Source organism: Micropterus salmoides, unplaced genomic scaffold (assembly GCF_014851395.1).
Source record: "Micropterus salmoides isolate LMB-PRFRI ecotype aquatic unplaced genomic scaffold, ASM1485139v1 Ms_hic_scaffold_9, whole genome shotgun sequence".
NCBI lineage: Eukaryota > Metazoa > Chordata > Actinopteri > Centrarchiformes > Centrarchidae > Micropterus > Micropterus salmoides.
In genome coordinates, this window is record NW_024044681.1 from 6,610,305 (window position 1) to 6,636,423 (window position 26,119).

At 43.1% G+C, this 26,119-nt stretch overlaps 3 protein-coding genes across 5 annotated transcripts; 2 read left to right on the forward strand and 1 right to left on the reverse strand.

Moving 5' to 3' along the window:
* cunh17orf49 (chromosome unknown C17orf49 homolog) lies at positions 1–7,779 on the reverse strand. Its single transcript, XM_038708901.1, has 6 exons — positions 7,460–7,779; positions 6,443–6,537; positions 6,135–6,236; positions 5,314–5,540; positions 3,356–3,460; positions 1–2,296 (listed from the first exon to the last, which is right to left on the reverse strand). Exons 1-6 carry the CDS (start codon positions 7,478–7,480, stop codon positions 2,232–2,234), a joined length of 615 nt encoding a protein of 204 aa, XP_038564829.1. The 5' UTR covers positions 7,481–7,779; the 3' UTR covers positions 1–2,231.
* Positions 7,780–7,884: 105 nt separating this feature from the next.
* rnasekb (ribonuclease, RNase K b) lies at positions 7,885–11,272 on the forward strand. Its single transcript, XM_038708908.1, has 3 exons — positions 7,885–8,090; positions 10,181–10,263; positions 10,514–11,272. The coding sequence occupies exons 1-3, from the start codon at positions 8,013–8,015 to the stop codon at positions 10,656–10,658; spliced, it is 306 nt and encodes a 101-aa protein (XP_038564836.1). The 5' UTR covers positions 7,885–8,012; the 3' UTR covers positions 10,659–11,272.
* Positions 11,273–12,250: 978 nt separating this feature from the next.
* Positions 12,251–24,193, forward strand: LOC119895622. Of its 3 annotated transcripts, XM_038708863.1 has the most exons (11): positions 12,251–12,919; positions 14,501–14,800; positions 15,215–15,265; positions 17,570–17,598; positions 17,764–17,802; positions 17,890–18,306; positions 18,863–19,093; positions 19,207–21,867; positions 22,585–22,613; positions 22,942–23,016; positions 23,882–24,193. In XM_038708863.1, exons 2-8 carry the CDS (start codon positions 14,503–14,505, stop codon positions 19,462–19,464), a joined length of 1,323 nt encoding a protein of 440 aa, XP_038564791.1. In that variant the 5' UTR covers positions 12,251–12,919; positions 14,501–14,502; the 3' UTR covers positions 19,465–21,867; positions 22,585–22,613; positions 22,942–23,016; positions 23,882–24,193. The 3 variants fall into 3 exon arrangements, with proteins under 3 accessions (XP_038564791.1, XP_038564792.1, XP_038564793.1); XM_038708864.1 differs by lacking the exon at positions 22,585–22,613; XM_038708865.1 differs by lacking the exon at positions 15,215–15,265.
* Positions 24,194–26,119: the final 1,926 nt, after the last annotated feature.

Consider the following 26,119-nt stretch of genomic DNA (forward strand, 5'->3'; position numbering starts at 1 on the left):
TGACGGTTTACTTTGTTTTTTTATTTAACATGTTTTTACATCACTTACAGCCACTGATTGATAAAATGTTCACGTCAAAAAGCTGATTTTGTTTTTAACATGATCCATCGCCAACCGTCAGAAACACTGACAGTTTAAAGGAAGAGTTTCAATATTTTTTCTTGTCATGCTCAACGTGTTCCTTCGTCACCATAAACACACACTATAGTTTATTCTGACTCGGTCCAACATGTGGACTCATCCGCCACTGAAAATAGTCCCAAACAGATGCACTTTTTCCTCCTGCTAGTCTGACAGAAACTACAGCGCCCGGGCTTCCTGTGGACCAGCATGGGATCTTTTTTCAGAAAAAATGTTCCGAAGTCAATGACGCACACACTTTTTATAAGTTTAAAAGATAATTTAAGTCAAGACAGTCACAATTTGTGGTAAAACTGTTGAAGTGTAAGACTGAAAATACATAATTACAAAGATCACAAATACAAAATTTTCTCTCAGTGACTGAAGCTAACGTCACTGAAGCTAATGTTACTAAAGCTAACGTGACTGAAGCTACTGTAACTGAAGCTAAGTTCAATGAAGCTAACATCACTGCAGCTCACGTTACTGCAGCTAATGTTACTGAAGCTAACGTGACTGAAGCTAATGTTACTGAAGATACCATTACTGAAGCTAACGTGACTGAAGCTACTGCAACTGAAGCTAAGTTCAATGAAGCTAACGTCGCTGAAGCGAACATCAAAGAGTTTCCATGTGTAGATGATGTGGTGAAAGGACCAGGAGTCGTTGGATTAAACACATCAGATGAGATACATCTGTGTGCGTGGAACATAGATAAGCTACCTAGCTAGTAGCAAGCAAGCAATGAACGTTAGCTTAGCATTACAGCGCTAACATGCTGGTGATTCATACTGTGCGAGAAAAGGGATGGTAGTTCATTGAACGGTTTCACATAAAACTAAATGTCACTTTAATGCGACTTTCTCAACTTAAATATCGTTAAACTGACAAACAAAAACGATTCAAACGGTATCTAAACATCAGTTGTCTCTTGCCGTTGACTATGTTCATATTTTTTCTGAAAAATGTCTCCCATTGGGACCGAAGGGAGGTAAAAATACAGACCACTACCAGAGTTAAGTCCTGGTCGTGCTCAGGGGAGAAACCTTTTGATAAACTCAAGTTCAGTAAACTTATTTTGTTCCCTCGTTTGAACTTGTGTTAGACGCAGTCTGATACGTGGATATACGTCAATAAAACACGTAAAAACACGTCCTACTGCTCTGAAGAAACATCCCGAATCCTCAAAGACTCCTCCAACCAGCAGGATGAAAAAATGTTTCAAATTTCCTGCCTAATAAAATCATTTTCAACCCTTTCCTTCTCCTGATATAAACAAAGACGGCTGCCAGACAGAGCTGCCTGCTTGAACATGAACCAAAAAACTGTTCTGTTATGTTGATGTTTCTTTGTAGTTCGTTACTTATTTAATACAAAATAACATGTTAATATTTAGCTTCGGTTTTTTACTCATACTTTATATTGTTATTTTCTCTCTGTGAAGTGCACTGACAATGTTTTGTCGGGCAGGAGACGGCTCGAAGAGTCTTTGAGGATTCAGGAAACATCTTCAGAACAGCAAAAGAAATCAGATGCTGCGCGATTACTCAATTGAGGGATTAAACAATCAGTTGGAGGATGAAATAAATCCTGAAGGCACGAGCGAGGTATCAACTAACTTCCCTGCCCTGACACCATCATGTCTCTGCAGGGTCACACACTTTATCATCAGCACTGATCCGAGTTATTCTTCATGATGACAGACGGACGGTTCTTTTCCTTTTGTTTTTGTCAGATTTTTCAAACTTTTCAGAAACTAAAAGTCACTGCTGAACAAACGTAATCCTGCCACACAGAAAGCAACAAACCAAAACCTGGAGTTCATCCGTCAGAACAAATTACCGTCCGGCTTAAAAAAAAAAAAAAGAAGAAAGAAAATGTAAATAAATTTGATGGCTCCAAAATATTTCTCGTCACTTTTTAAATGTCTGAATCTTTGAAACATTTTCAGCTTAATGTGTTTTTACGACTTCAGTTTAAAAAACGTGATGCAGAGACTCGAGTGTCTTCAGGAGACAAGAGGGAGAGGCCTTTTGTAAAAGAAAAGTGTTTGTGTTTGAGACGTTCAGGATGTTTTCTGTGGTCCTGGGGGTCGGCTGAGAGGTCAGAGGTCAGCGGGACAGGAGCGGGAGGTCGCTGGAGTTCATGATGAGGCTGGAGTCCAGGTTTAGGCTCTCTGCGGGAACAAGGGGAGACGTCGCATCCAGATCAACTCAAACTGTTCCATCCAATTGTAATGCGAATTTAAAGCGTACTTTTGAAAATGCGATTAGGAGCGAATAAACCAGGCTGCGGCGAGCGTAGTTACGTCAGTAGTGACGTTACACACGGCTGTAATAAACAAGGTGTCTGGGTTCCAAACCAGAAACAAAACCAGTCGCATGAACCTGAGGGCCAATGATCTTAGAAAAATGGAGAGAGGTCCTCAGGAATGTTTCAAGCAGGCAAGTTGCTACCAGCCATGTCTCCGCACGATATGGGAATATCCGGTGTTATGCCGAGTTCTGCACGCACCTCCAGATAATGATTTTAAACACTGAGAAGGACCTTTAAGAGGTGAATGCATAATTCAGCAGAACAGATGATGAAGGCTTCCTGCCCGGATCGGCATCCACCTCTTTTCTCTGCACAAATGAGCGTCACCGGCCGCGAGCTGCAGGAAATGCTCGGCCGGCGTGCAGAACTCTGCACATCCGGGCGAGACGCCGACAGCAGAAACAGCTGATCAGACGTGAGTTACAAGTTCGCTACGTCAGAGCTTACTCGGAAAAAGTGTTTCTTTTTCCACAAAAAACACCTCAAGCGGCCGCAAAAGCATTTTTGTAAAATTAAGGATTTTTTTTTTTTTTACTTTGCCGTTTCCATCGACTTTTTCTAACGCGATACTTCAAAATGCGCATTAAAAAACCTTGATGGAAACACGGCTATATTCTACCAAGGCACCTTTACAAACTACAATAAATAACTGTCAGCCATCTTGTTCCGACTTCATTAACATTATGGAGTTCACGATCTTTCTCTTTACTTGTGTCTGTTCCCTAAAATAATTAACTGGTGACTAGTGTGGCGATCGTTTGTCACGTTTCTTCTTGCAATAAGAAAAAAGTAGATAGAAATATGACGTATAAGATCAGAGTTATAAATCACATGAAACACACTATAAGATCATTAATACTAAAAAAAGTATTGATAACTAGGTTTTGTTCTGAATAAATAAATCGTCGCTGAGCTTTACCTTGGTCAAAGTTGAGTTTTTTGGTGGAGGAGCCGTCGCCGAGTCCTTCGATGTCCACCAGGTCGCTGTTCACGTCCGAGTCGTTCAGGGCGCTGAGCGTCACGTCTGCAGAGAGAGGGAGGGACGTCGTCAAGATATATTAAATTACGTTAATTAAACTGGAATTTTAAGAGTGAAAAAGTAATTGTCACTATCTGTTTTGAAGTTACAGAAATCTTAAAATCAATTTTGATTATTGTTTTAACTGTCTTCAAAATGTAATCACAGATATCTGTATGTCTGCTGGTGATGGAAGCAGCTAACAAGCCACCTCCTTATCTCTGTTAAGAGTTGTAAAGTCTAGTGAACTACGGCTGGGTATCGCTTAAAATTTTACAGTACCAGTACCCTTAAAGTGATACAGATACCAGTCAAGTACTTCATTCTATAGCTTGCGTAAAGTGCCACCTGTTAAAGCCATAGTAGCTGATTTACTATTTTTATATTATCTCATCCTGATCAGGTCATCCAATCAGACGAAGGACGACAGCACGCGAGGTGTTTTTGTTTTTGAATACGAAAGAAGAAGTGAAATAGTTTATTGAACACTGTGAGTTGTGTTAAATGAATTTAAAAGGTTCAGTGTGTAATATTTCTGAGGATCTCTCGACAGAAATGCAACACAAGATAACATAACTGTGTTTTCAGTGGACCTCACATGATGAACCGTGATGTTTTTATTACCTTAGAATGAAACATTTCTATCTACAGACACCGCGAGCCGCCATGTTTCTACAGTAGCCCAAACCAAGTATGTCCAGCTGCAGCCCGCAGACGAAGGTTATGGAATTTGAACTTCCAAATATGGTTTGTCGCAGAAGACACCGCACGCAAACCGTGATGGCGTTAATTTCGGCCCACGTAATGCAAACCGTTTTATATTTTAAAGGCCAACAGCAGAACTTTAAATTCACTTCTGACAAGTTTTTGAGGCGAGAAATCAACTCTGTAGATTTAGAGTATCGGCAGTTTGACAAAAATTGATGGCGAATCAAAAATGTGTTCAAACATTTTTGGAGTCAAGAAGCTCCGTAAGTGCCGACCACGGTGCAGACGGGTGTCAATATTATATAGCCAACGTGTCAACGTGCATACATCAATAACTTTAGGCACACGCCCTGTGAGGGCGAGAGTAATATACTTCTGAGGGCTGTCAGGAATAATTAGCCAGCTAGCTCCGTTCAGCCCCGTCACACAGACCACTGCAGCCAACGCAGCAGACGTGTCCAGCGACAGCTGAACCATAGTGTTAATGTTCGTACCGCTGTTATTCTGTCATTTAATTCTCAGTAATGTTGTAAAGTTTTAAATCAAGACACTGATCTGGCTCCGGATGTTCAGAAACATTCTTGGCTTGTGAAATTTAAAATCACTTTGGAACAAATAAAAAAATAAACAGTGGTTTGAATTGAAACACTGCTTTATTATTATAAATAGATATTTGCAGTAATTATAGTATTAATATACTATAATATATAATTATAGTATAGGAATATTAAAGCATAATGTACACTGATTACTACGTTGAAACTTATTTAACGGCTCTGCGAGCGGCCGAGATAAACGTCATCACGTTTTGTGTGCGGCGGCTTTTGGGACGAACCATATTTGGAAGTTCAAGTTCCGTCACATTTGTCTGCAGGCTCAAGGTGGAGGCTGATAAAATCACACATGGACTAACAAGCGGCGTGCGGGCACATAAGAAAGAAGTGTTGCTCGCATGTTTGGCTGCGAACAAAATCTTACAAATAGTCATTTTTTCCTGATCTGGTTACAAAAAGGATTGAATGCAGTATTCGTTTAAAAACCATCGGAGAAGCTCGTTCTGTTTCATTTTCACACTATCTTGTCCACAACAGCCGATATGTAACGTCAAACTTGGCTAAAAGAACGTCGCCGTACTTCCTGTAATTTCTCACCTGCTGTCTTCTGTTTCTTGATGGGCGGGGCCAGAGAGGGGCTGCTCTGCATGCCGGTCGCCACGACTACCTGCGAGGTGGGCACGGCGATCATGGCGGGAGCGGCGGGGGCCGGCGTCACAGCGACGGCGGCGGCTTTCTTCACGGTCTTCTTTGGGGCTTCAGAGGAAATGGGGACCCTGCTGTCCTCGTACAGCTTCCTCTTCACCGTGCTCTTTATCTGAGCGCTGCAGGAGGAGAAGAAGAAACAGCCAATCAGCAGTCCGCCCTGTAGTCAGCTGATCGAACCTGACAAACCCCCCCTGAGCCCTGGAAAAACATTCAGGAGTCACGTTCACTGTTGGAGTTGTATTTTATAACAAAACAAAACATTTTATAAACTCTTCATGTGTTTTGTGTGTAAAAATCTGACTGTAAAGTGAAGTACAACATCTCCCTCTGAGCTGGAGCAGAAAGTGGCATGAAAAGTACCTCAAATTTGTACTTAAGTACAGTATTTGAGTAAATGTACTTACACTGTCACCTCCCTGATTATTAAAAGGTGTGTAAGAAGGTTTGTGCGTTAACTAGAGGAAACGATTTACCAAAATGTCTCAATTATCACAAACAAAAAATTTAAAATAATTAATTAAGGTAAAAATTACAACCTGAGCCACATCTGGATTTATTATATTATGGCTCTGTAAAGGGTTTTCTGCAGGATTAACATGTTAAGACTCACCAAACCGTGCTTTTTCACCTTAATGGAGAAATAAAACCTTAAACGTGCAGAGCAGCCGTTAAAGCGGCTCGCTGCCGTCGTGACCAACAGGTGAGCTTACACAGTGCGCTCTTTGATCACAGTGCTGATGTTGTTGAGGTCGTCTCCGAACCGACGCACCGCCAGACGCAGCATCTCGATCTCCGTCTCCGTCCATTTGGCCCTGAGGACGAAGACAAGACTTCTTTATGCTTCTGCTGATTGATCTGTAACTTGTTTCCACGTCGTGTGTGTGCAGACAGGAAGTTCGGCCAGATGATAATGATTTATGGAAGTCCCTTCAGAGGTGTTACTACTAACGGTCTGTTTGTTTTTTACTGCTCTGCACTTTCATTAATGCCAGCTCCAGTGTGTGTTTGTGTGCCTCACCCTGCAGGGCTGGAGTCTGACACCGGGTGCAGCTGCATGGTCAGCTCTCCTAACTTGGTGAAGGCGGCTCCTGCTGCTGAGAAAATCTCCCCCACCTGCAGCGCAGAGGACCGTGTGTTGGTTTGGTTTGAGGAGAACATCTCAGGTTAACATGATGATGGTGACGTTAAACTCTGGTCGCCCGTGGGCTCCTTCATTAGTACACCTTCATATAAAGGCAATTCTTGGTCTGCTGCCATCCTTTTATCATGCAGAAGAGTAATGGCCAATAAATACTCTCCTTTATGCTTTCTGTGCCAAATTCTTTTAATATTTAATTTATCGTTAAATGCTTTTAAATTAAAAATAAAAGAATTAGAGGCAGACTCCATAATATGTAAATGTTTTTTAATTGTGAAACTTACTCAAAACTACTCTTTTTAATTGTGAGCTCATTATTCTTCTGTGTAACTGTCCGTACTTGTGTTTTTTTCATTTTTATATATGCTACTGTCTGTCTTTGCCACATAATAATAATAATAATAATAATAATAAAAATAATAATAATAACTACAGACAACACGTGCTGTATCTTTAATGTGAGCAGGAATCATATGATGATATATTGCCAATCAGCAGCTAAAAACTTTCTCAAGACTATAAATAATGAGGGTCTTCCACCAAAGTCTGCACAAAACCCGGTCCACCCAGCAGCGCCTTTAAACATAACTGAATGTCATAATCAAGAGCGTTTAACGTTTCACCACTGCTGGCAGGTGCAGCAAGTAACCAGTAAAGTGTGGGTTTCTTTTTAACATTACACGTGTAACTACGCGCCGAATCTACTGTTAGGTTCTACTAAATTAAAAAGTAAAAAAGTTGAGGCACTTTAATTGAAGTTTGTATTCGTGGCAGAAGAAAACGTTTTAAAGTGACAGATTTCTGAGTGGAGTTTGGTGTATAGCGGACCTGTGTGTGTGACCTGCTCTCTTAATGCGATTTACTGACCGTGCTCCTATAAACCAGGTGAGAACTTACCTTTGCAGAGGCAGACGTCATTTCGGTGAGAGAGTTGAAGCTCTTTTTTTTTTTTTAAACTTCGTTCTTCAATCAAAACAAAAACACTAAAATATCCGGCTAGCTGCTAAGCTAAAGTTAGCTCCTAGCTCGCTGTCGTTAGCGGGCTTCCATAGAGACCGTGAAAAGATTTAAGAAGATAAAACAAAGAAGCTTTGGAAGATCCGAACCTGATCAGAACCTGTGAATCAATCCGGAATCATTTATATTTTACATATTCAGAAGAAAAAATTTATAAAAATCGAACAACAAAAGATAGACGGGATAAAGGGAATGTTGCGCTACTTTCGAAGTTGAACGCCATTGGTCAGTCACAGAGGAAGAGGCGGGGCTCGGGGCAGTGGGCGTTTTCATTGGTCGCTGTGCGTGGTCACGGTAGCTTCCGAGTTCCGCCGAGTAACGCCGAGTGATGAGGAGAATCAGCTGACTGCGAGGCTCCGTCGATGGATCATTCCTCCGTTTTCTCAGAGAATCAGAAATAAAAGCAGCTTCTGGTTGATCGATAAACGCGGACATGCCGTCGCTTCTGTTCTGCGGGCCGAAGATGGCCGCGTGCGGGATCGTGATCAGCATCTGGGGGGTCATCATGCTGGTAAGGCTTACTGAGCTCTGGCAAGGGGAGCCGACTATTTCCTGGAGTATCTGCGTCTGCTGGCGAACCAGATCACGGGGACGTTTTTGTATTGATCGTAAATGTTGGATCTCCTCACTGCTGATTCAGTTTGTTCACTAAACTCTTAAAAATGGTGAAACGCAAACCTTCTGACACAAAGTAATCCTTGGACACAGGTCCCACTCCGGCGAATAGACGGAGCCCCAGAAGGCCAAGCTAAATCTACGGTAGATAATATTACTGCATTAGTGATCAATACAGCGTCGGTGTGATCGATGACCTCGTTCTAAACAAATGTAATTTAATGTGTAATCAACACTGTGGATGCGACTAAAGTCTGGTTTTACAGACAAATGAATGATCACTGCCCAGTTTCACCTTATTAACAGTTTAGTAGTTAAAGCTAAATCAGACACTTATTGATCAGTATCATTAACAGCCTGATTATTTATTTATAAATTATCTTGTCATATCATCTCGAAGGGTTTAAATTGAGGAACTCCAGGAGCAGATAATTCCGGTTTAACTGAATCATGTGACTTTTATTTTTGCCCTCATGTGATGTTTCAGAGCAGGAAGTCAGTTTTTCCACTGACAGATCATAAAATATAACAGATGCAGGAGCTTTTATCTGCAGCTGTTGATGATGTCGTTTTGGATTCATAACGTGTTACTAGTTGCCAAAGTGTAAAACCGAGGCGACGTCTTCAGCTGTCCAAAGAAACTCAGTTTACTGAGATAGAAATCTCACAAGTTAAGAAACAAATGCACATAGAATTATATATAATCCAATATAAACTAGTGCCAGGTGGGTTTTCAAGAACAGGGAGTTTGCTTTGGTTTGTCTCGGTGCATAATGGTCACATTTAACAAAGTAAGAGAAAAGTACAAGAATCTTAAATATAACAGACATTTACAACAATAATAATCATAATAATGTGAAATAGTTTGTTTTAAGATGAAAAGAGCAAAATAATAACCTGATATCTGCAAAAATGTGCGTTAATGTAACACAGAGGCTGAAACAATGGAGAAGCTGTAAAGCAGAATGAATGAAAAATCACTTAAATAGTTAATCGATGAGCAACTTGAGTAATTGTTTCAGCTCCAGTTTGCTCAGCTCTTCGTGAGAAGATGTGAATGTTTTAAACCGTTTTCACTCCCAAGTCGTCACATATGGACACTTGGTCAAGACCCCTGGCGTCGGTATTTAACACCTTGGGAAGCCCTTCAGGCGTCAGTCCACACTACTGCGTCTTGGTTTTTAAACGAATCCGATCTCCGTCCACAGCAGCGTTTTAGCTGCGGATCAGAGTTGATCTCCGTCTGTATTAAAACGAGTGAAAACGCACAGCCGGTGGCCGTTCAGGTACGCTGGGCGTGCCGGTGTAAACATGAAGCAGATGGTTTGTTCTGTAGTTACAGAAGATTTGGCGAAAGAATAAAGTACTGCAGACGAAGAACCACATGAGATTTTATTTTGCATGGACCAATAACGAGCTGGGACTGTTACTGAATGTAACACGGGAGTTAAAAGCGGCGGGAAACAGACTGGGAGTTTTCGCAAAGTAAATACGGCGACATGACAGGACAAGTGTAGGTGAGTGTTATTTGCACGGCACAAAATATTATTTTGTAACAGTCAGCGAGGGTGAGCGTCATCGTTTCTAAAGTCCTCCGTTTTTGCCCCACGAAAACACAAAAGTTTTAAAGTGTTTCCAAACTTCACTGTTTTAGTCTGGACGTAACAGAAGGTCACAGAAAAGTCAGAGTAAGGACGGGGTTGCGATGGACAGGTGGGTCAGAAACTGGACTTTCACCCAGGACACGGGTTTCGTTTCCCGGGTGAAACAAAAAAGCAACATTGATTCATTTTAGTAAAGTTATGCAACTTAACCGTCATAACGGTTTAACCCAAACCACGATCTTTTCCTAAACCTCACCGAGCGGTTTCGGTGCTGCCGAACAGGAAGTTTGATGTGAACGTGAATAATAACAAACCTGTACATCCTGTGGCCTCCGCTGTGTCCCCCGAACCTCACGTTGATCCGCTCTTTTTGTTTTCCCAGGTGATGCTGGGAATCTTCTTCAGCGCGAAGTCGGCCGTGCTGATCGAGGACGTCCCGTTCACCGAGGAGGACATCCGTAACGAGTGAGTCTCCTCCAACAACAAGTCGATATCAGAATCACAATCAGTTAAATGCTTTTCTCTGTCACGCCTGGTGGTAAACTGAACATGTGTGTGTGGTTCTGGACGAGAACAAGACACTTGAAGATGTGTGAAATTATAACAGACACTTTGATTAATTGGGAAATTACTGATCAGATTGATCATTAAACCAGCGGTCAGCTGCAGCCTGGTGTCTGTAGATCTGAGTAACTCTTCTTCTTCTCTCCTGCAGTAAAAACCCTCCTCAGAACATCTACAGTCTGTACAACCAGGTCGGCATCAACTGCTTCATCGCCGCCGGCATCTACGTGGCGGTGGGCGCCGTGTCGCTCTGCCAGGTCCGGCTCAACAAGCGGCAGGAGTACATGGTCACATAAAGAGCCGCAGCCGTGACCCCTGACGACCCGAGGGCCCGACGGCAGCCGGAGCTCATTTTTCCTGCTCAAAAAGTTTACGTTAGTGTCACATGACTTCCTTTTGTAGCGGACCAATCAGCAGCTGACGTCACCGGAGGGGGGCGGGGTCAGGCTGAATTATTATTTATTTTAAAGCTGATGTGTTTGTTGTCGGCTGTGATGTTCGTCGTTGTTGTTGGATGAAACGTTATGTTTATGTTTTATGTTGCGTTTAAACGGGTCGGTTTCTGTGATCACATCAAGTCCATTGAAATTAATGAGGAAATAATTATAAATGACATCGTCTTCGGCGAAAGTGTTTCCTGTCAGCTGCTTTAAACAATTTAACATCTTAATAATGTTTGGTGACGCCCGAGTCTGCTTCATCTGTTTTCGATGAATCTGCTGAAGCAGACTGATCAGAAACATCCAGGTGTCGACTCCACAGAGCTGCTGGCAGGAAATCAAAATGTTAAAATAATGATAAATAAATGATAAAGTGTTACTGTGGATAAAACTGAAAGGTGTTTAACGTGACAAATGAACGATCGTGGATAATCCTTTGCAATAAAGTAAGTGTGTTTAAAAACTAAAAAGATTATTGTCTCCGTTTTTTGAGAATTTTAGAAATTGTCCTTTTATTTGCATGACGTTTGGTGTGAAGTCTCTCGCAAAGCGCATTTAAGTGAATCATATCAGAGAAATTGCATGTAGTTTGGCACAGGAACCAGATTCAGCTGTAAGAAAAGGTTAATTAACAAACGATTGTGACAGTCACTGAATATTGATCAGGTTCCTTCAGGAGATGAAACACAACTTTATGTCCGAAGGATCTGTTTGTCTAAAGCTAAATCGATTACTGGCCCAACAGGAAATTAAGTTATTTTGTTATCGATTAAGTAAAGTCCTGTTGCAGCTTCTTCTGTTTTATATCAAAGTAAAAAGTCTTCAGGTTTCAGAAGCACATCTGAAGTCAGCTTTTCTGATAAATAACAGAACAAATTATTAGGTAGATTTTATTGTCACAATATAACAGGTTATATAGTGAAACTGAGTTTTGTATCTCCCTTCTGCTACACAATAAAATGGTAAACAGAAATAAACTATGATCAGTGGAGCAGTGCTGAGGATGAATTGGAGTTTAAGAGTCTGATAGTTTGGGGGGGAAAGCGACAGCAGAAACTTCTACATGTCTTCCCAGAATGCAGCGAGGTGAACAGGCTGTGGCCGGGTGGGTGCTGTCCTTTAGGATCCTTTGGGCTCTGCAGGAACCTCACAGATATCACTGATCAGCTTTCTTCAGCAGCGTGGAGATGTGAGACGACCATGTCAGCTTCTCTGTGATGCTGATTCCCGGGAACCTGAAACTGCAGTGTGTCTTTATCTCCTTGGTTTTGACGCCCGCTCTGCAACGTTATCAGTTTCCGCCCGCTGATGGTGGTGTCGTCTGCAAACTTCACAACAGAGTTCTCTCAGTTGGGAGGTTGTGCTGAATGCTGAGCTTATTAGAGTGTAAACAGTATATATATGAACTTAACTCCATGCTGGTCCAGGTGCTGGCTGCAGCGTTAATGCCTGCAGAGTCGCTCATCAGAGGACCTTGTGTTAATATTTGTCAAATTACTCTTTTCAAGGTCAAACATGAACTTGAATGCTCATATTATATATATGTATAAGTACTGTGTATACTTTAATACTCTATATACTCAAAGTAAAGACATAAAATATCTGTCGTTTAAGTAGGAAAATAAAGAAATAAAAGGTCCAACACATTAATAGAAGTGCAGGATATTGATGGATAAGTTCCAAAAGTATCAGCAATGAATAAATATAAATCGATCAATACTTTTATGTACAGTCTGAATACTTCTTCCACCACAGACTGAGGTTAAATATTCGCTCTCTCACTAACACAACAGGCAGCATGAAAGTGAAAGTGTGAACTTTTCTCAGCGGGCTAAACCACTGTTTACATGCGGGGGGGCTGCATGTCATCTTGAAACTGTACGTTTGAGGATTAACAGTCTAAGTTGGAAATAAAATTTATATTTGATGATGAAAAGTATTACTCTTCATTTATTTTAGCATTAATTCATGGTAAAGCAGAGCAGCGAGCGGGTTTTAAAACATGATCTAAGTTGGTCTCTTCCACCCGAGTCACTGCACCAAAAAAACTAAAGAATTCAAACTTCCCGCCACTGAGAGGGCAAACGGCGAGTTCACCTGGAAAGAAAACCGACAAAGTGAGTATTACATTTATCATTTGTTTTCAAAAATATATCTACTGTGGCTCAGGAGGAAGAGCGGGTTGGCCGTTAATCGGAAGGTCGGCGGTTCAATCCCGATTTGCCCCTGGCGGCTGTTCCGCCAGCGTATGAGTGAGTGTGGATGTTAGTTTCCGGTTTGAGCACTTAGGCTCAGTGTGTGAATGTGTGTGACTGGTGAATGCAGATGTAGTTTAAAAGCGCTTTACAAGATCATTAATAACATCTGTATAAAATAGATGTTTTTTATAAAAAGGTTCATGGTGACTGATTCACTATTTACGTGTGTGTAAATATTTACATTCATGGCCATAAATAACACATAACGCACTGCATGACTGTACTATACTGTATACACACAGGTATACATCCATGTCAGTCATTGCTGGTGATGTAACGTTTAGGCTTTAAAGTTAATAAAATAAAATAAAATAAAGCTAACTAGGGCTAGTAGCGCAGTCAAGCCAGTCAAACTTACTCAAACACCTCAACTTTTTTGCTCCTTGATACAAAAGACTGACACGAGAGACACGACTGAGCAAACAGGAATCACAATATTCAGGGCATCAAACAGCCTAAATAGGCCCCGCCCCCGTTAGTTGTTGACAACAACTTGAAAATAAGTGATGAGGTGGAGAAAATCGTTTGGTTTCAATATCTGTTTACTGCATTAAAGCTCAAGAAAGGTTAGTTTGCACTAAAAGAAAGGTGTTTTCCTGCCACCCCAATAAATCTGGGATACTGATTTTTATTCAAATAAAAGCAGCTGAAGTCACCTGGTGAAAATTCTTTGATTTTTTCTTTTCGCAATATTTATCTTGGAAAAGAAAAGTCAGTTTTTTCCAATATCGTGCAGCCCGAACGTTAACTTCTGTCTGTGTTCTGATACATGCTCTTGTGAAATGATTTTTAAAATTCAGTCACAAAATACTTGGAATATGCTGGATGTACTAAAATAAACTACTATTTACCCAAACATGCCAATCTTGAAATATTTTAACAAGACACTACCAGCGCCGGCTCCCTGCTGGGATGGGTGCAAACCAGCGTAAAACCACCACTCGATAATAATGATGTCCAGTGATGGAAGAAGTTCTCAGATCCTTTAAAGTACCTGTACACCGATGTAAAAATACTCCATTACAATTGCATTACATTGAAAATCCTGCTTAAGTTAAAGTACTGAAGTATTCTCAGCTTCATGGAACTCCAGCAGGGAGTAAAAAGAACAAAACCTCCCTCTGAAATCCACTGGAGTAGAAGTAGAAAGTAGCATATGGCAGAAATATGTCAGTAAAGTACAAGTACCTACAAACTGCACATGCATACATGTAAAAGAGACAAAGTTGACATGATCAGTAACGTCTCATAACTCTGACGACGTGTCGTAAGAGTAACTTGGATGTATATAAACGTTTAAAAAACATGATTTCACATCAGCATTCTCTCGGGAAACATCTGTATGAGCTGCCAGTAACAGACGGTAAATGCGGAGTTCATGCTGTTTCTTGATGTGCAATTTGTGGTTGTTTCTAACTCTCCTGCTCTGTCGTGTGTCAGAGATGTCTGATATTTCAGAGAGAGACTGGAGATCAGCTCTGACCGCCATCCTGGAGCAGCTAGATCAACAACAGTACGTGAAGATGAAGGAATTTCTGGACAAAATCCCTAAAGGTCAGAGGGACAAAAAGTCCAGAGTGACGATGCCCCAAAAAATCATCGAGTGCTACGGATTAGAAGAGTCCATCTCTGTGGTCAGGAACGCAATGGAAGAGATACCAAGGAGGGACGCTGTAGTCCAGGACCTGCTGCGCCCCTTTGTGGACAAACTGAGGAACAAACACGACATAGAGAATAAAGGTGAGTTCATACGGTGACAGTTTGAATTGTTGGAGAAGACGTATTCGTTCTTGCTAACTAAAAAGAGGGACTGTCTAAGTTCTCTCATCTATTCAAAGTGAGCCAGGTTCAGGTTTGTGTGGAGCTTAATGATGCGCCGATCCGACGCAAACTCAAAGAGCAGGATGAGGTGAACGCTGGTCTATTCACTACCTGACGCATCAGCAGTGCGCCAATATAACATTTTGCTAGGAGAGCTCACATAACATGGAGGCGAGCTCTGCAAAATATAACACCTCTTACATCAGCATCGATGAAACTTCGAAACTTCGACAACAGACATGATGAAAACCGAAAAATGTAGAGCTACGATCTGGTGTTTTCTGTTTGTTTTGGAGACGTAGAGCTGAACAGCTGGGTTTCTGTCATTTTCAGGGAAGAAGAGGAAATGTGATTGGGATAAGGAGGAAGGAAGACCTGCAGGAGGTAGGTGAACACCTGCAGGAGGTAGGTGAACACCTGCAGGAGGCAGGAGGTAGGTGAACACCTGTAGGAGGCAGGAGGTAGGTGAACACCTGTAGGAGGCAGGAGGTAGGTGAACACCTGCAGGAGGTAGGTGAACACCTGCAGGAGGTAGGTGAACACCTGCAGGAGGTAGGAGGCAGGTGAACACCTGTAGGAGGCAGGAGGTAGGTGAACACCTGTAGGAGGCAGGAGGTAGGTGAACACCTGCAGGAGGTAGGTGAACACCTGCAGGAGGTAGGTGAACACCTGCAGGAGGTAGGAGGCAGGTGAACACCTGTAGGTGGTAGGTGAACACCTGTAGGTGGTAGGTGAACACCTGCAGGAGGCAGGAGGTAGGTGAACACCTGTAGGAGGCAGGAGGTAGGTGAACACCTGCAGGAGGTAGGTGAACACCTGCAGGAGGTAGGTGAACACCTGCAGGAGGTAGGAGGCAGGTGAACACCTGTAGGTGGTAGGTGAACACCTGTAGGTGGTAGGTGAACACCTGCAGGAGGCAGGAGGCAGGTGAACACCTGTAGGTGGTAGGTGAACACCTGTAGGTGGTAGGTGAACACCTGCAGGAGGCAGGAGGTAGGTGAACACCTGCAGGAGGTAGGTGAACACCTGCAGGAGGTAGGAGGCAGGTGAACACCTGTAGGTGGTAGGTGAACACCTGTAGGTGGTAGGTGAACACCTGCAGGAGGTAGGTGAACACCTGCAGGAGGTAGGAGGCAGGTGAACACCTGTAGGAGGTAGGTGAACACCTGCAGGAGGTAGGTGAACACCTGCAGGAGGCAGGAGGTAGGTAGGTGAACACCTGCAGGAGGTAGGTGAACACCTGCAGGAGGCAGGTGAACACCTGCAGGAGGTAGGAGGCAGGTGAACACCTGCAGGAGGCAGGTGAACACCTGCAGGAGGTAGGAGGCAGGTGAACACCTGCAGGAGGTAGGAGGTAGGTGTTCACCTGCAGGAGGCAGGTGAACGCAGGTGAACACTTGCAGGAGGTAGGAGGTAGGTGAACACCTGCAGGAGGTAGGTGAACACCTGTAGGAGGCAGGTGAACACCTGCAGGAGGTAGGAGGTAGGTGAACACCTGCAGGAGGCAGGTGAACGCAGGTGAACACTTGCAGGAGGTAGGAGGTAGGTGAACACCTGCAGGAGGTAGGTGAACACCTGTAGGAGGCAGGTGAACACCTGCAGGAGGTAGGAGGTAGGTGAACACCTGCAGGAGGCAGGTGAACGCAGGTGAACACTTGCAGGAGGTAGGAGGTAGGTGAACACCTGCAGGAGGTAGGTGAACACCTGTAGGAGGCAGGTGAACACCTGCAGGAGGTAGGAGGTAGGTGAACACCTGCAGGAGGCAGGTGAACACCTGCAGGAGGCAGGAGGTAGGTGAACACCTGCAGGAGGCAGGTGAACACCTGCAGGAGGTAGGAGGCAGGTGAACACCTGTAGGAGGTAGGTGAACACCTGTAGGTGGTAGGTGAACACCTGCAGGAGGTAGGTGAACACCTGCAGGAGGTAGGAGGCAGGTGAACACCTGTAGGAGGTAGGTGAACACCTGTAGGAGGTAGGTGAACACCTGCAGGAGGTAGGAGGCAGGTGAACACCTGTAGGAGGTAGGTGAACACCTGCAGGAGGTAGGTGAACACCTGCAGGAGGTAGGAGGCAGGTGAACACCTGTAGGAGGTAGGTGAACACCTGTAGGAGGTAGGTGAACACCTGCAGGAGGTAGGTGAACACCTGCAGGAGGTAGGAGGCAGGTGAACACCTGTAGGAGGTAGGTGAACACCTGTAGGTGGTAGGTGAACACCTGTAGGTGGTAGGTGAACACCTGCAGGAGGTAGGTGAACACCTGCAGGAGGTAGGAGGCAGGTGAACACCTGCAGGAGGCAGGTGAACACCTGCAGGAGGCAGGAGGCAGGTGAACACCTGCAGGAGGCAGGTGAACACCTGTGCTCTCAGGTGCAGTGCGCGGTCTGATTTTTGTCTTCTACTTTCGAGTTCTCGTGCTGACAGATCTGATCCCACATCAGTTTAAAGTCATGGCTACTTTGTGTAATTTTCCCAGCTTTAATCGACATACATTATTTTGAACACGTCTTCCAGCAATAATGGTCGAATAGAAACAAGACGTGAGGTCGGAATCAAACCACCAGTTAATGATCTAAATCTTTTTTTACATTAACTAGCGCTGCCTACATGCAGCTAAAAGTCAGCTGATTGATGAAATGAGATCTGCAACTAAACTGTGTGGAAACACTAATGTTTGTTTCTCCTTTTAAGATCAACAGAAATGCTGCCCACCTGACATGGTAAGAGTTTTCAAATAAACCTGTTAGCTTAAACGTAATTTTCCACCCTGGATATAATATGAAAACACTCCCAGTACATCACGGAAATGACTGAGACTGTAATGAGAAAGTCACAGCAGTAAAATATCTAATATATAATATATATCACGTCATGTCCTTCATCAGCGAGACGGGAATCTCCAGGAGAGCGACGCCAGTTCTTGGGTAAGTGCTGCTTCTTTTTCTTTCACTGCTCACAACTTTTTGTTTTTATATTTACGCTTCCTTCATGGACATTTACTTTGTGTGCAGAGGAAAAGCATCTGTGACCTGAACGCCAGCGGTGAACTTGAACTTGGAAAAGCCATTGTTGGGAAAGTTATTCAGAAATCCAGTCTGCACATGTATCGGAACAGCAAAGATCAGAAAAAGTTCTTCTGTTATGTGATAGCAGCTGATGAGACAGCTGCTGTCAAACTGATGGTTTATGGGAAAAAGCACTATAAGAACATTGAGGAAGAGAAATCCTACTTGTTCAGAAAGCTTTTAATACATAAGGGTTGCGTTAGGGTGACCACAGAGAGCAAAGTGTCAGAGACGAGCCCTGTTAACGTCCCAGATGACCTCGAGATGGAAGCTCGGACGCTCGTTTGTCCAGTTTGCACCGTTTCTGAAGCCAAATTATCTGCTGACAAGACTGACGTGAGCGTCGAGGGAACCGTGACAGAGGTGAGCTAAAGCGCTTAAGTTTGAGAACTATGATTTGTCTTGAGGGTCTGTGTGGTCCCATCAAAATCTAAGTGCTCAGCACTTCATGTACACGGCAAAGAAGAAATTCACTAAGAAGAAATATTGAATTTCTTCATACTGCGTCGAATCTACGCCGTAGGAACATCGTAGCCTGACGCGCTCCTCTTGTGGTGACAGATCGCAAGAGCTGTGATTGGTCGGCTTGGTAGCGTCGCTTTTCTGGCTCATCCTTCTTCTTCTGCATATGTTCGCACGATCTCCTCTGATGCCTTCTCTCGTTTCCGCGTTTTAGTAATTTCATAAAAGTAACTGCTGTATAGCATCAACCAGCTCTAACTCCAAAATGATCCACTCACTTGCAGTCGCCCTACACCAACGAAGAAGAATAAACTCCAACAGCGGAACACAGAAACACCAACTAGCGTTTTGGCGACGCAGACACAGACGCACTCAGACTGATGAGAAAACTAATTATGTGTTTTGACTAAACTCTCTTTCCTAAACTGTTCTAATCCCGTGTCGCTGGGTTGTTCAGATCAATCGTGGCGAACACGTTGAGGTGAAGGACGAACGGAAGAAGGCAAAGAAGAAAAGCTTCCAGCTGAAAGACGACACCGATTCCATCAGCGTCTGTATGTGGGGTGAAAACACCAAGCAGTGCAAAGGATTATCAGTTGGAGATGTGATCAAGGTCACCAACGCGAGGACCAATCAGTACCATGAAACCGTCTCACTCAACTCAACCAGGTTCACCAGAATTCACAAGGTAGCTGCAGTCGTCTCCTGCGGTCAGCCATGTTTGTAGTTCAGAGTGAGGCACATCTGATGCCACGTAAATAAATGGGATTTTTCTTTGACTGTTAATCTCACTCTTTACAGGTGCAAAGTGCTGGCATCCAGAAGGTGAGAATCGAGATTTTAGGAATCGTAAAAGCCACGAAGAAGGGAACCGAACTGGAGGTCAACTTCAACCAACAGATGACCACGCTTCATGTGTCTTCTGCAAGTCTGGCGAAGGCGTTTGACCTCAAACTGGATGGTTTCAAAGAAATTCTGCTCAATAAAATGCCGCTTTCAGCAGATGCAGTAATACAAGGAAGTAAAATTAAAGAAATAACAGCTGCTTATAGGACGTAAAAATATCTTGTCCTGGGTTGACTCTGGTTTTGAGAACATATCAGCAACAAACATCTCATTTTTACTGTTTTCAGTGTTTGGCAGAGGGTTGATTTGTTATCACTGACTTGGAATAGAAACATGGTTTTATAAATCCAGACATATATGCAGCCTCTCAGTTGTTTGGTTGTTTTCTCAGCCCAGCCTCCCTCACTGTCAGACCAAGATGGCTGAACCTCAGAGCTTCCTCTTCCTCGTCCTCTCACTCCACCTGCCTTTCTCTTGTCTTTGCATCTATTGCCCCAGAACAGAAGAGCTCACCTGTGTAGGGTTTGATATCGAGAAGCCCAAGTCGGAGATTCAATAAGAATTGCTAAAATTTAAACAATACCCAACCCTACACCTGAGGCCCTTTTAGTCTATAGCTCTGATTGCTAATTGAAGAAATGTGCAACAAAGGGAGTCAGAGAGGAGGAAGGAAGTTCAGCATTGTGACTCGCAGTAGGGCTGAATGACTTTTCGGCCACATATTGCGATTTACAATTCGATTTTGAGATTTTTCTTTTTTAGCTTAAGTTCAATATTCACTGCCAGTTTTTAGGGGAAGCTGCGTCAAGCAGCACAGAGCAGATGACCTGGGCAGGAAGTCAGACACCAAAATAAAACACCCTGTGCAGACTCCCCACGGTACATCAACAATAAACACAGTTAAAACAATAGAAGCACAAAAATCAAGGACAGCTGGACAAATTAACTAAATCTGAACACGTCAGCAAAATCAATCAGGCAGAACGCTCTTATTTTGAAATGCTCCAGGGGTCCTTATGGTGGCTCCAGGGGTCCTCGGCAAAAAGGGGAATAGCTTCATTTTTTCACTATAATTCCATCCATAAGCAACATAATTACTATTTCGGTCTTGGGTTTCATGCACTTTCTTTAATAAAACTTCTACCAATCTAAACCAATCAAACATACCAATCAGTCTTTCACGCCTCATTGTAGACATCTCGGTCACGTGACAACTGATGTGAGAAGAACCCCACAGAAAGTCAGCAACTCATCCATGTTCAGATTGGTTTGCACTATATAGGTATTTGACATAATTAATAATAATTATTTAATTAGCTGACACTCTTATCCAAAACTGCTTTCACTTGCTATGTATGTCAGAGGCCTCTGGAGCAACTAGACACTGGTTAAGAGTCTTGCTCAGCGACACATTGGTGGATGCATCACAGCGGAAATATCTCACACCAAAGACGTGTGCCTTAGCCACGGCTCCGTCGCCACCCTGCTACTGACCTCTCAAACCAATCCTCCAGATATTGCCATTAAATACCTATCTGAGCCATCGCTGTCACTTTCAAATCCTACTCTTTCAAATGTAGGAATGATCGTGATGCTGCTCACAGCACTTGGGGGGTCTCGTATGTCCAGGAGGTCCAACACATCTGATCACAGCCAAAACCTGTGTTTTCAGTTGAAGCACTGTTTTATACAACCAAACAATAACAAATTTACACCTCTTACGAGCAAGATATATATGCAGGAGTATGATTCTCAAAACAAGAATATATGGGCTGCAGGGCTCCTGCATTATATTCACGTCGTGTTTGTCCGAGCTGCTGCGTCAGGGCTAAGAATCAGCAGAGGCCCCACGGTACGACGAGATAGCCATATTAAATATATTTTTATAAACTTCAACTCATGTCCGAAGAGAGAAACTTTGTCAACATCTGTTTTATCTAAAAAAAGATCCATTTCTCTGTTTGTACATCTCACTTTTGGTGGAGCTGATTTAGCAATTAGCTTCACAGTCCTCAGCCAACGCCATCTCTGGACGGCGGCGTGTGAGACGAGCCCTCGTGTTCAGGGCATTCCCAGAGTATTTTATTTCCACACGACACTCCCGTAGGTCGTATCCATCTCTGTCCCCTCCTTCATAAAATGCAAAGTAACTCCATACATGTGACTGAAACACAGACGCCGCTTTCTTGCTTTCTTTCTCTGATGCCGCCATCTTTATTTTACCAACTTTCTCCTGCACGCTGACGTTCGACCCTGTTGACCTCGCCAGAAAAAACCTCAACGGCTAGTGGACTGAAAAAGCTATTGATATTGTTATAGTATCAAAAGATCCATTCTAATTTGCATTTGTATAATAAAAGGTCGATACTTGGCGCCCGTGTATCGGTACAGCTTTGTCACGGTACTATGCTGCATGTGATGTTAGACACATATGATCTGTCCACAGACAAAAAGCACCGTCTCTGTAAGCTGTTGAGATGCTAAATGAGAGAAATCATTTCCATCATCGTCCTTTGTGCTCGTTTAACTTTTTAAAATGTCTTTTTTTTCCAGCTGCCACGAGCAAACTCGCAGCCGACTCAGGTTCAGCGGCCAAGAGGCAAAAACTCGCAGCTGGTAGGTCAAAACACACTCGCACACGAGCCAAGAAATCAAAGACCGTGACGGTGCAGATCACGCAAAACATTAGCTCCACCTCTTCAGTACGAGAAGAAGAAACCTCTTTAACTGCGAGGCCCTGATACTGATGTGTCTAGGGCTGGACAATAAAACAATAAAAATAATTATCGCGATATCCTTTTTTTCAATAACAATTAACAAATGATCGATAAATATTCAATAAATGTTTGATTTTATTCACCAATTAGGATTTAATTTTCTCTATTTGTTGAGTAAAAAGGAGTGAAAAAAGCTTTTATTGTGATTGTTTTGAATGTTCTGCCTCAGATTTTTGAAGTGATCCACTGTTTGACCTCGAGTGTTCTGACCTTACAGAAACGTTTAAACCTCAACTAACCATCAGGAGTAAAAATCAGCCTTTAAACTAGAAAGAAATAACGATTTGATATTTATCGTGATAATTATCGACATCCATATGAAACTTTTTGTGATAACATTTTTGGCCGTATCGTCCAGCCCTAGTCCAGACCTTTGACTCCGCCCCCCTCCACCGAGGAGACTGAAATGTAGGAGGTAACGAGTTGATATCAGGCAACAACATGACAGCATCAGCTAAAGGCTCTAATAAAAGGACCGAGCTACACTTTCTCAGTCATTAAGAAAGACTTCACTGCAGTTTGACCTTAAACCCCCTGTTGTCTCTTCTTTCAAAAGTTCCACAGAAGAGCTGCCAACCTGCCAAGGTGAGAGAGAAACACATGAACGATCCACGTCGCACACGAGTTAATTTATATTCTTGTTTTTTTACCTGCAGTAATCTGAAAGGCAGCAGCTGGAAAAGATTCACAAATCAGTTTCACAGGACGTAGCGTAACCTGAAACCTAAATAAAGACACGACACCGAAACTGAAACCAGTGCAGCCTTTCAGAGTCAAACTGTGTAAAACCTTCATGTCAACAAATGACAAACCAGAGGAGGTTGTTTCTCTGTATGTGAATGTGACATCATCTGTTAATAACCCTGTGTAAAGGAATTACTCAGCGAAAGTTTTAATCTTGTGCTGTGTTCAGGTTGATGCTGCGAAGCCCAAACGGAAGAAGGCAGATTCATCGCTGAAACCTTCTGGATCCACCAAAACCTCCAAGGTAGCCGCAGCAACGTCTTTTTTTACTGACGCCAATGTGTTCAGGCCAGTTTATACGTCTGCGTCGAGTCTACGCGCCGTCGTGAGCTTTCATATTGAGCGTCGGTGTCTGCGTTACCGAAACGCTAGGTGGCAGTGCGGTTTCTATGTTCCACTGTGTTGAGTTTCTTCTTCTTTGTTGGTGCAGAGCGGCTTAAAGTGAGCGGATCATGTTGAAGTCGGAGCTTAGTTACATTTTGGGGAGTTGTGCGATGCAGAAGGATAAATTGGCCTTTAGAAATGTGTTTTATCCAAAGTCCTTTGAGCTGGTCACTGAGAATAGTAGAGGACCTATCACACTGCCCTGAGGTGTCCCATTTTCTACAACAGGACCTCCAGTAATACTTTCAAAGTAAAAGCCTCTGTTTGACAAACTGTTGTCTGCAGGAACGTCTCTTCTGCTGAAGCCAACGTGTTAGAAATGGCTTTGATTTCAGCTCCAAATAGCAGTTTGTCGTTTCAGTTTTCACGTCCCCTCATACGAGGCGTTCAGGTACGGGTCCTCTAACCTCCCCTCTCCACTGTAAACCTCCAGACTTCGCTTTGTCTGTACAATCCGATGTGACCGATCATCGGAGAGCATAACTGCATTCATAACAGGGTTTTCAATATGGTGACCTCAGTGTCCACTGCTTCCGTTTTGATTTGTTTTAATACGTGATACTGAAAAGTATTTGATGTAAATGTCGCCCAAACTTTCTGTGATGAAGCCTACCAAGAAAGAAAGCTCTTGCAGCAACCAGTGAACTATTCATCTACTTTATCTGAGTGATTCTTTGTATTGGACTATTCAGAATTTCCCCAAATGTCCATCTGTCTTCATGCAGGTCCAGAGTGGCGCCGCCCAGCCGGGCAAAATGAAACCAGCAGGACTCAAAAAGGCCAGTAAGAAGAATGCTCGCCTGGAGGAACTGGACTTCAACTTCCTGTTCTAGATGTTTACTGCGAGAAATTACTTGTAGCTTCAAGCTGGAGCGTGCGCACAATAGAAAGATGAAACGTGTGTAGAAGGTGTTTAAGCTATGTTGCTTTGTGTTTTTCAGAGCTGCCGGTGCTCCATCAGAGGCCGTCTGTCCTCTGCATGTCCTTTCTGTTTAGCTTTTGTCTGAATAAAGAGTCACTTGTGGCAGTCAACCCACTCAGACTGTTGTTGCATATTTGTTAAAGGTGTGACGAGACACGAGACTTCAACTCTATTTTTATCTTTAATGCTAATTACACGAACATTTTATTTTCTGCATACTGATACATTTTTCTGCACCAGTTTATGATGCTTTTTCAAAATTCAGGTGGCAGGTGAAAATTCTAAATCTATAACAGAATGTGTGCGCTGCTCTCAGATCTGTTTCTCCTGAAGATCAACTTCTTTAACATCATGGTTTAAGTCTTCCCTCCTCTTTGTCTTTGTTTGGGGAAGGATCCTCTTTAAATGTGACTGGGGCTCCTTTTCACCTCAATGAGGAGTTATTTAATTTTAATTCAGTTAGAAACTCCTGGACTTTAATAGCTCCTGTGTTTCAGCAGCTTTTCTGCTCATGTTCAAAACTTTCTGCACGTTCAGAGTCTCTCCCACAGATCTGTGTTCTCTGACAGGTGCAGAGAAAAGTCAGAATGTTACTAAACTAACGTCGTCATTTGATGAAACGTCTACCTGCCCTTTACTCTGCTGTGCGTTACATTATTGATCCGCTGTTAGTAACGTTTTCCCCTTCAGACAGTTTGACCGACGCAGTTTGAAACTGAAACGAACTTTTGGACAGAAATCGCACCACAAACCCACACAGGTTAAGCAGCTCAGATAAAGTGCAGCTCACAGTCCCAAACAGAGCAAAGCTGCGCTTCAGTTTTTAAATGTTTATGTTGCAACTCTGCCAGCTACGTCACCACTCGTCACAGCTGCCTGGACTCACAGCGTGAGCTGTGTGGTTCAGTTGATTACTACGCCGGTGTGGCATCAGCTGGGCGGAGTTCATCAGTTATACATTTGTATTTCACTGCATGAGAAAATCAATGTGTGGCTGTTGTCTTTCACCTGACGGGAATTCTCGTCACAACTTAATATCATAAGATCTCCCTAATATTCCAACGCATTCTCATCTCAGGGCGTTTTGACCAACGCTTTCAGATGCCGCGGTTTTCTACGTGAGGCCAATGTACACAGCTGTAGGGTTAGGGCCGGTCGACATGCATGAAGTCGCTGACTTAGGTTTAGGCACAAACATTTATGGTTATGGTAAGCAGGGCTGGAAATTAACACCCGCCAAGCGCGGGTAGATTTTCCGTTTGGTGTATAAATATTGGAAGGCTACCCGCCACATTGGTGGGTAAACGTATTCGGTACGATATTGCCATTAAAATATCTTTGACGGTAGCTAACAGTGGATCATTGTTTTTCTTGTGTGTCACACTTAAATTGGTCCCCGTTGTACTGAGGGATCTAAAATTGTGTACCACACGGATTTGGGGCGTTCATTGGTTGTTTGTTCATTTCAGATGACTTGTGTTTGATTGGCGTAGATATGTTAGAGGATTGGAGCGGGGAGCAGTCGTCGTGCTTGGAATACCTGGAGTGTTTTTAGCATTTAGCTAGCTAGTTACCACCGTAACGTTCACACCCGTCAACCCTCCTGTTTTCCCCGGGCTTCTCTCGTATTTTGCTGCTCTCTCCCGGTGTCCTCCCATTAAAACATTTCCATGTAAATTTCACGTTTATTTATACTGTTTGCTACGTTCACCCCCTTTAAAGCCGGTGGCAGCATGTAGAACAGCTCTGTACCAGTGAAGAGAAGTCATCAGCAGCCGCAAAGAAAAGGGTGCAGGACGGATGATGCGTTTCTAAACAGAGTATTTCACACAAAACCACAAAAATGATTTATGATTAAAATAGTAAAAAGTGCAACCTACAGTCATTTTTGTGCATGAATGGTTATGATTTTTTTTAACTCTAAATAGAGACCAATGTAGACTGTTTTTATTTTACAAAGATTTAATAAATTAAAACAACTTAGAATTAATAATAGGCCTATACTAGTGATACACTATATGAAAGTTTACTGAATGACTGA

Coding starts and splice junctions, on each gene's coding strand:
- cunh17orf49 (XM_038708901.1), bottom strand. CDS start 7,480: ATGACGTCTGCCTCTGCAAAG. Junction 6,538..7,459: donor TGACGTCTGCCTCTGCAAAG/GTAAGTTCTCAC, acceptor TCTGCGCTGCAG/GTGGGGGAGATTTTCTCAGC. Junction 5,541..6,134: donor GTGATCAAAGAGCGCACTGT/GTAAGCTCACCT, acceptor CTCCTCCTGCAG/CGCTCAGATAAAGAGCACGG.
- rnasekb (XM_038708908.1), top strand. CDS start 8,013: ATGCCGTCGCTTCTGTTCTGCGGGCCGAAGATGGCCGCGTGCGGGATC. Junction 8,091..10,180: donor TCTGGGGGGTCATCATGCTG/GTAAGGCTTACT, acceptor TTGTTTTCCCAG/GTGATGCTGGGAATCTTCTT. Junction 10,264..10,513: donor GAGGAGGACATCCGTAACGA/GTGAGTCTCCTC, acceptor TCTCTCCTGCAG/TAAAAACCCTCCTCAGAACA.
- LOC119895622 (XM_038708863.1), top strand. CDS start 14,503: ATGTCTGATATTTCAGAGAGAGACTGGAGATCAGCTCTGACCGCCATC. Junction 17,599..17,763: donor AATGCTGCCCACCTGACATG/GTAAGAGTTTTC, acceptor GTCCTTCATCAG/CGAGACGGGAATCTCCAGGA. Junction 18,307..18,862: donor TCGAGGGAACCGTGACAGAG/GTGAGCTAAAGC, acceptor TGGGTTGTTCAG/ATCAATCGTGGCGAACACGT.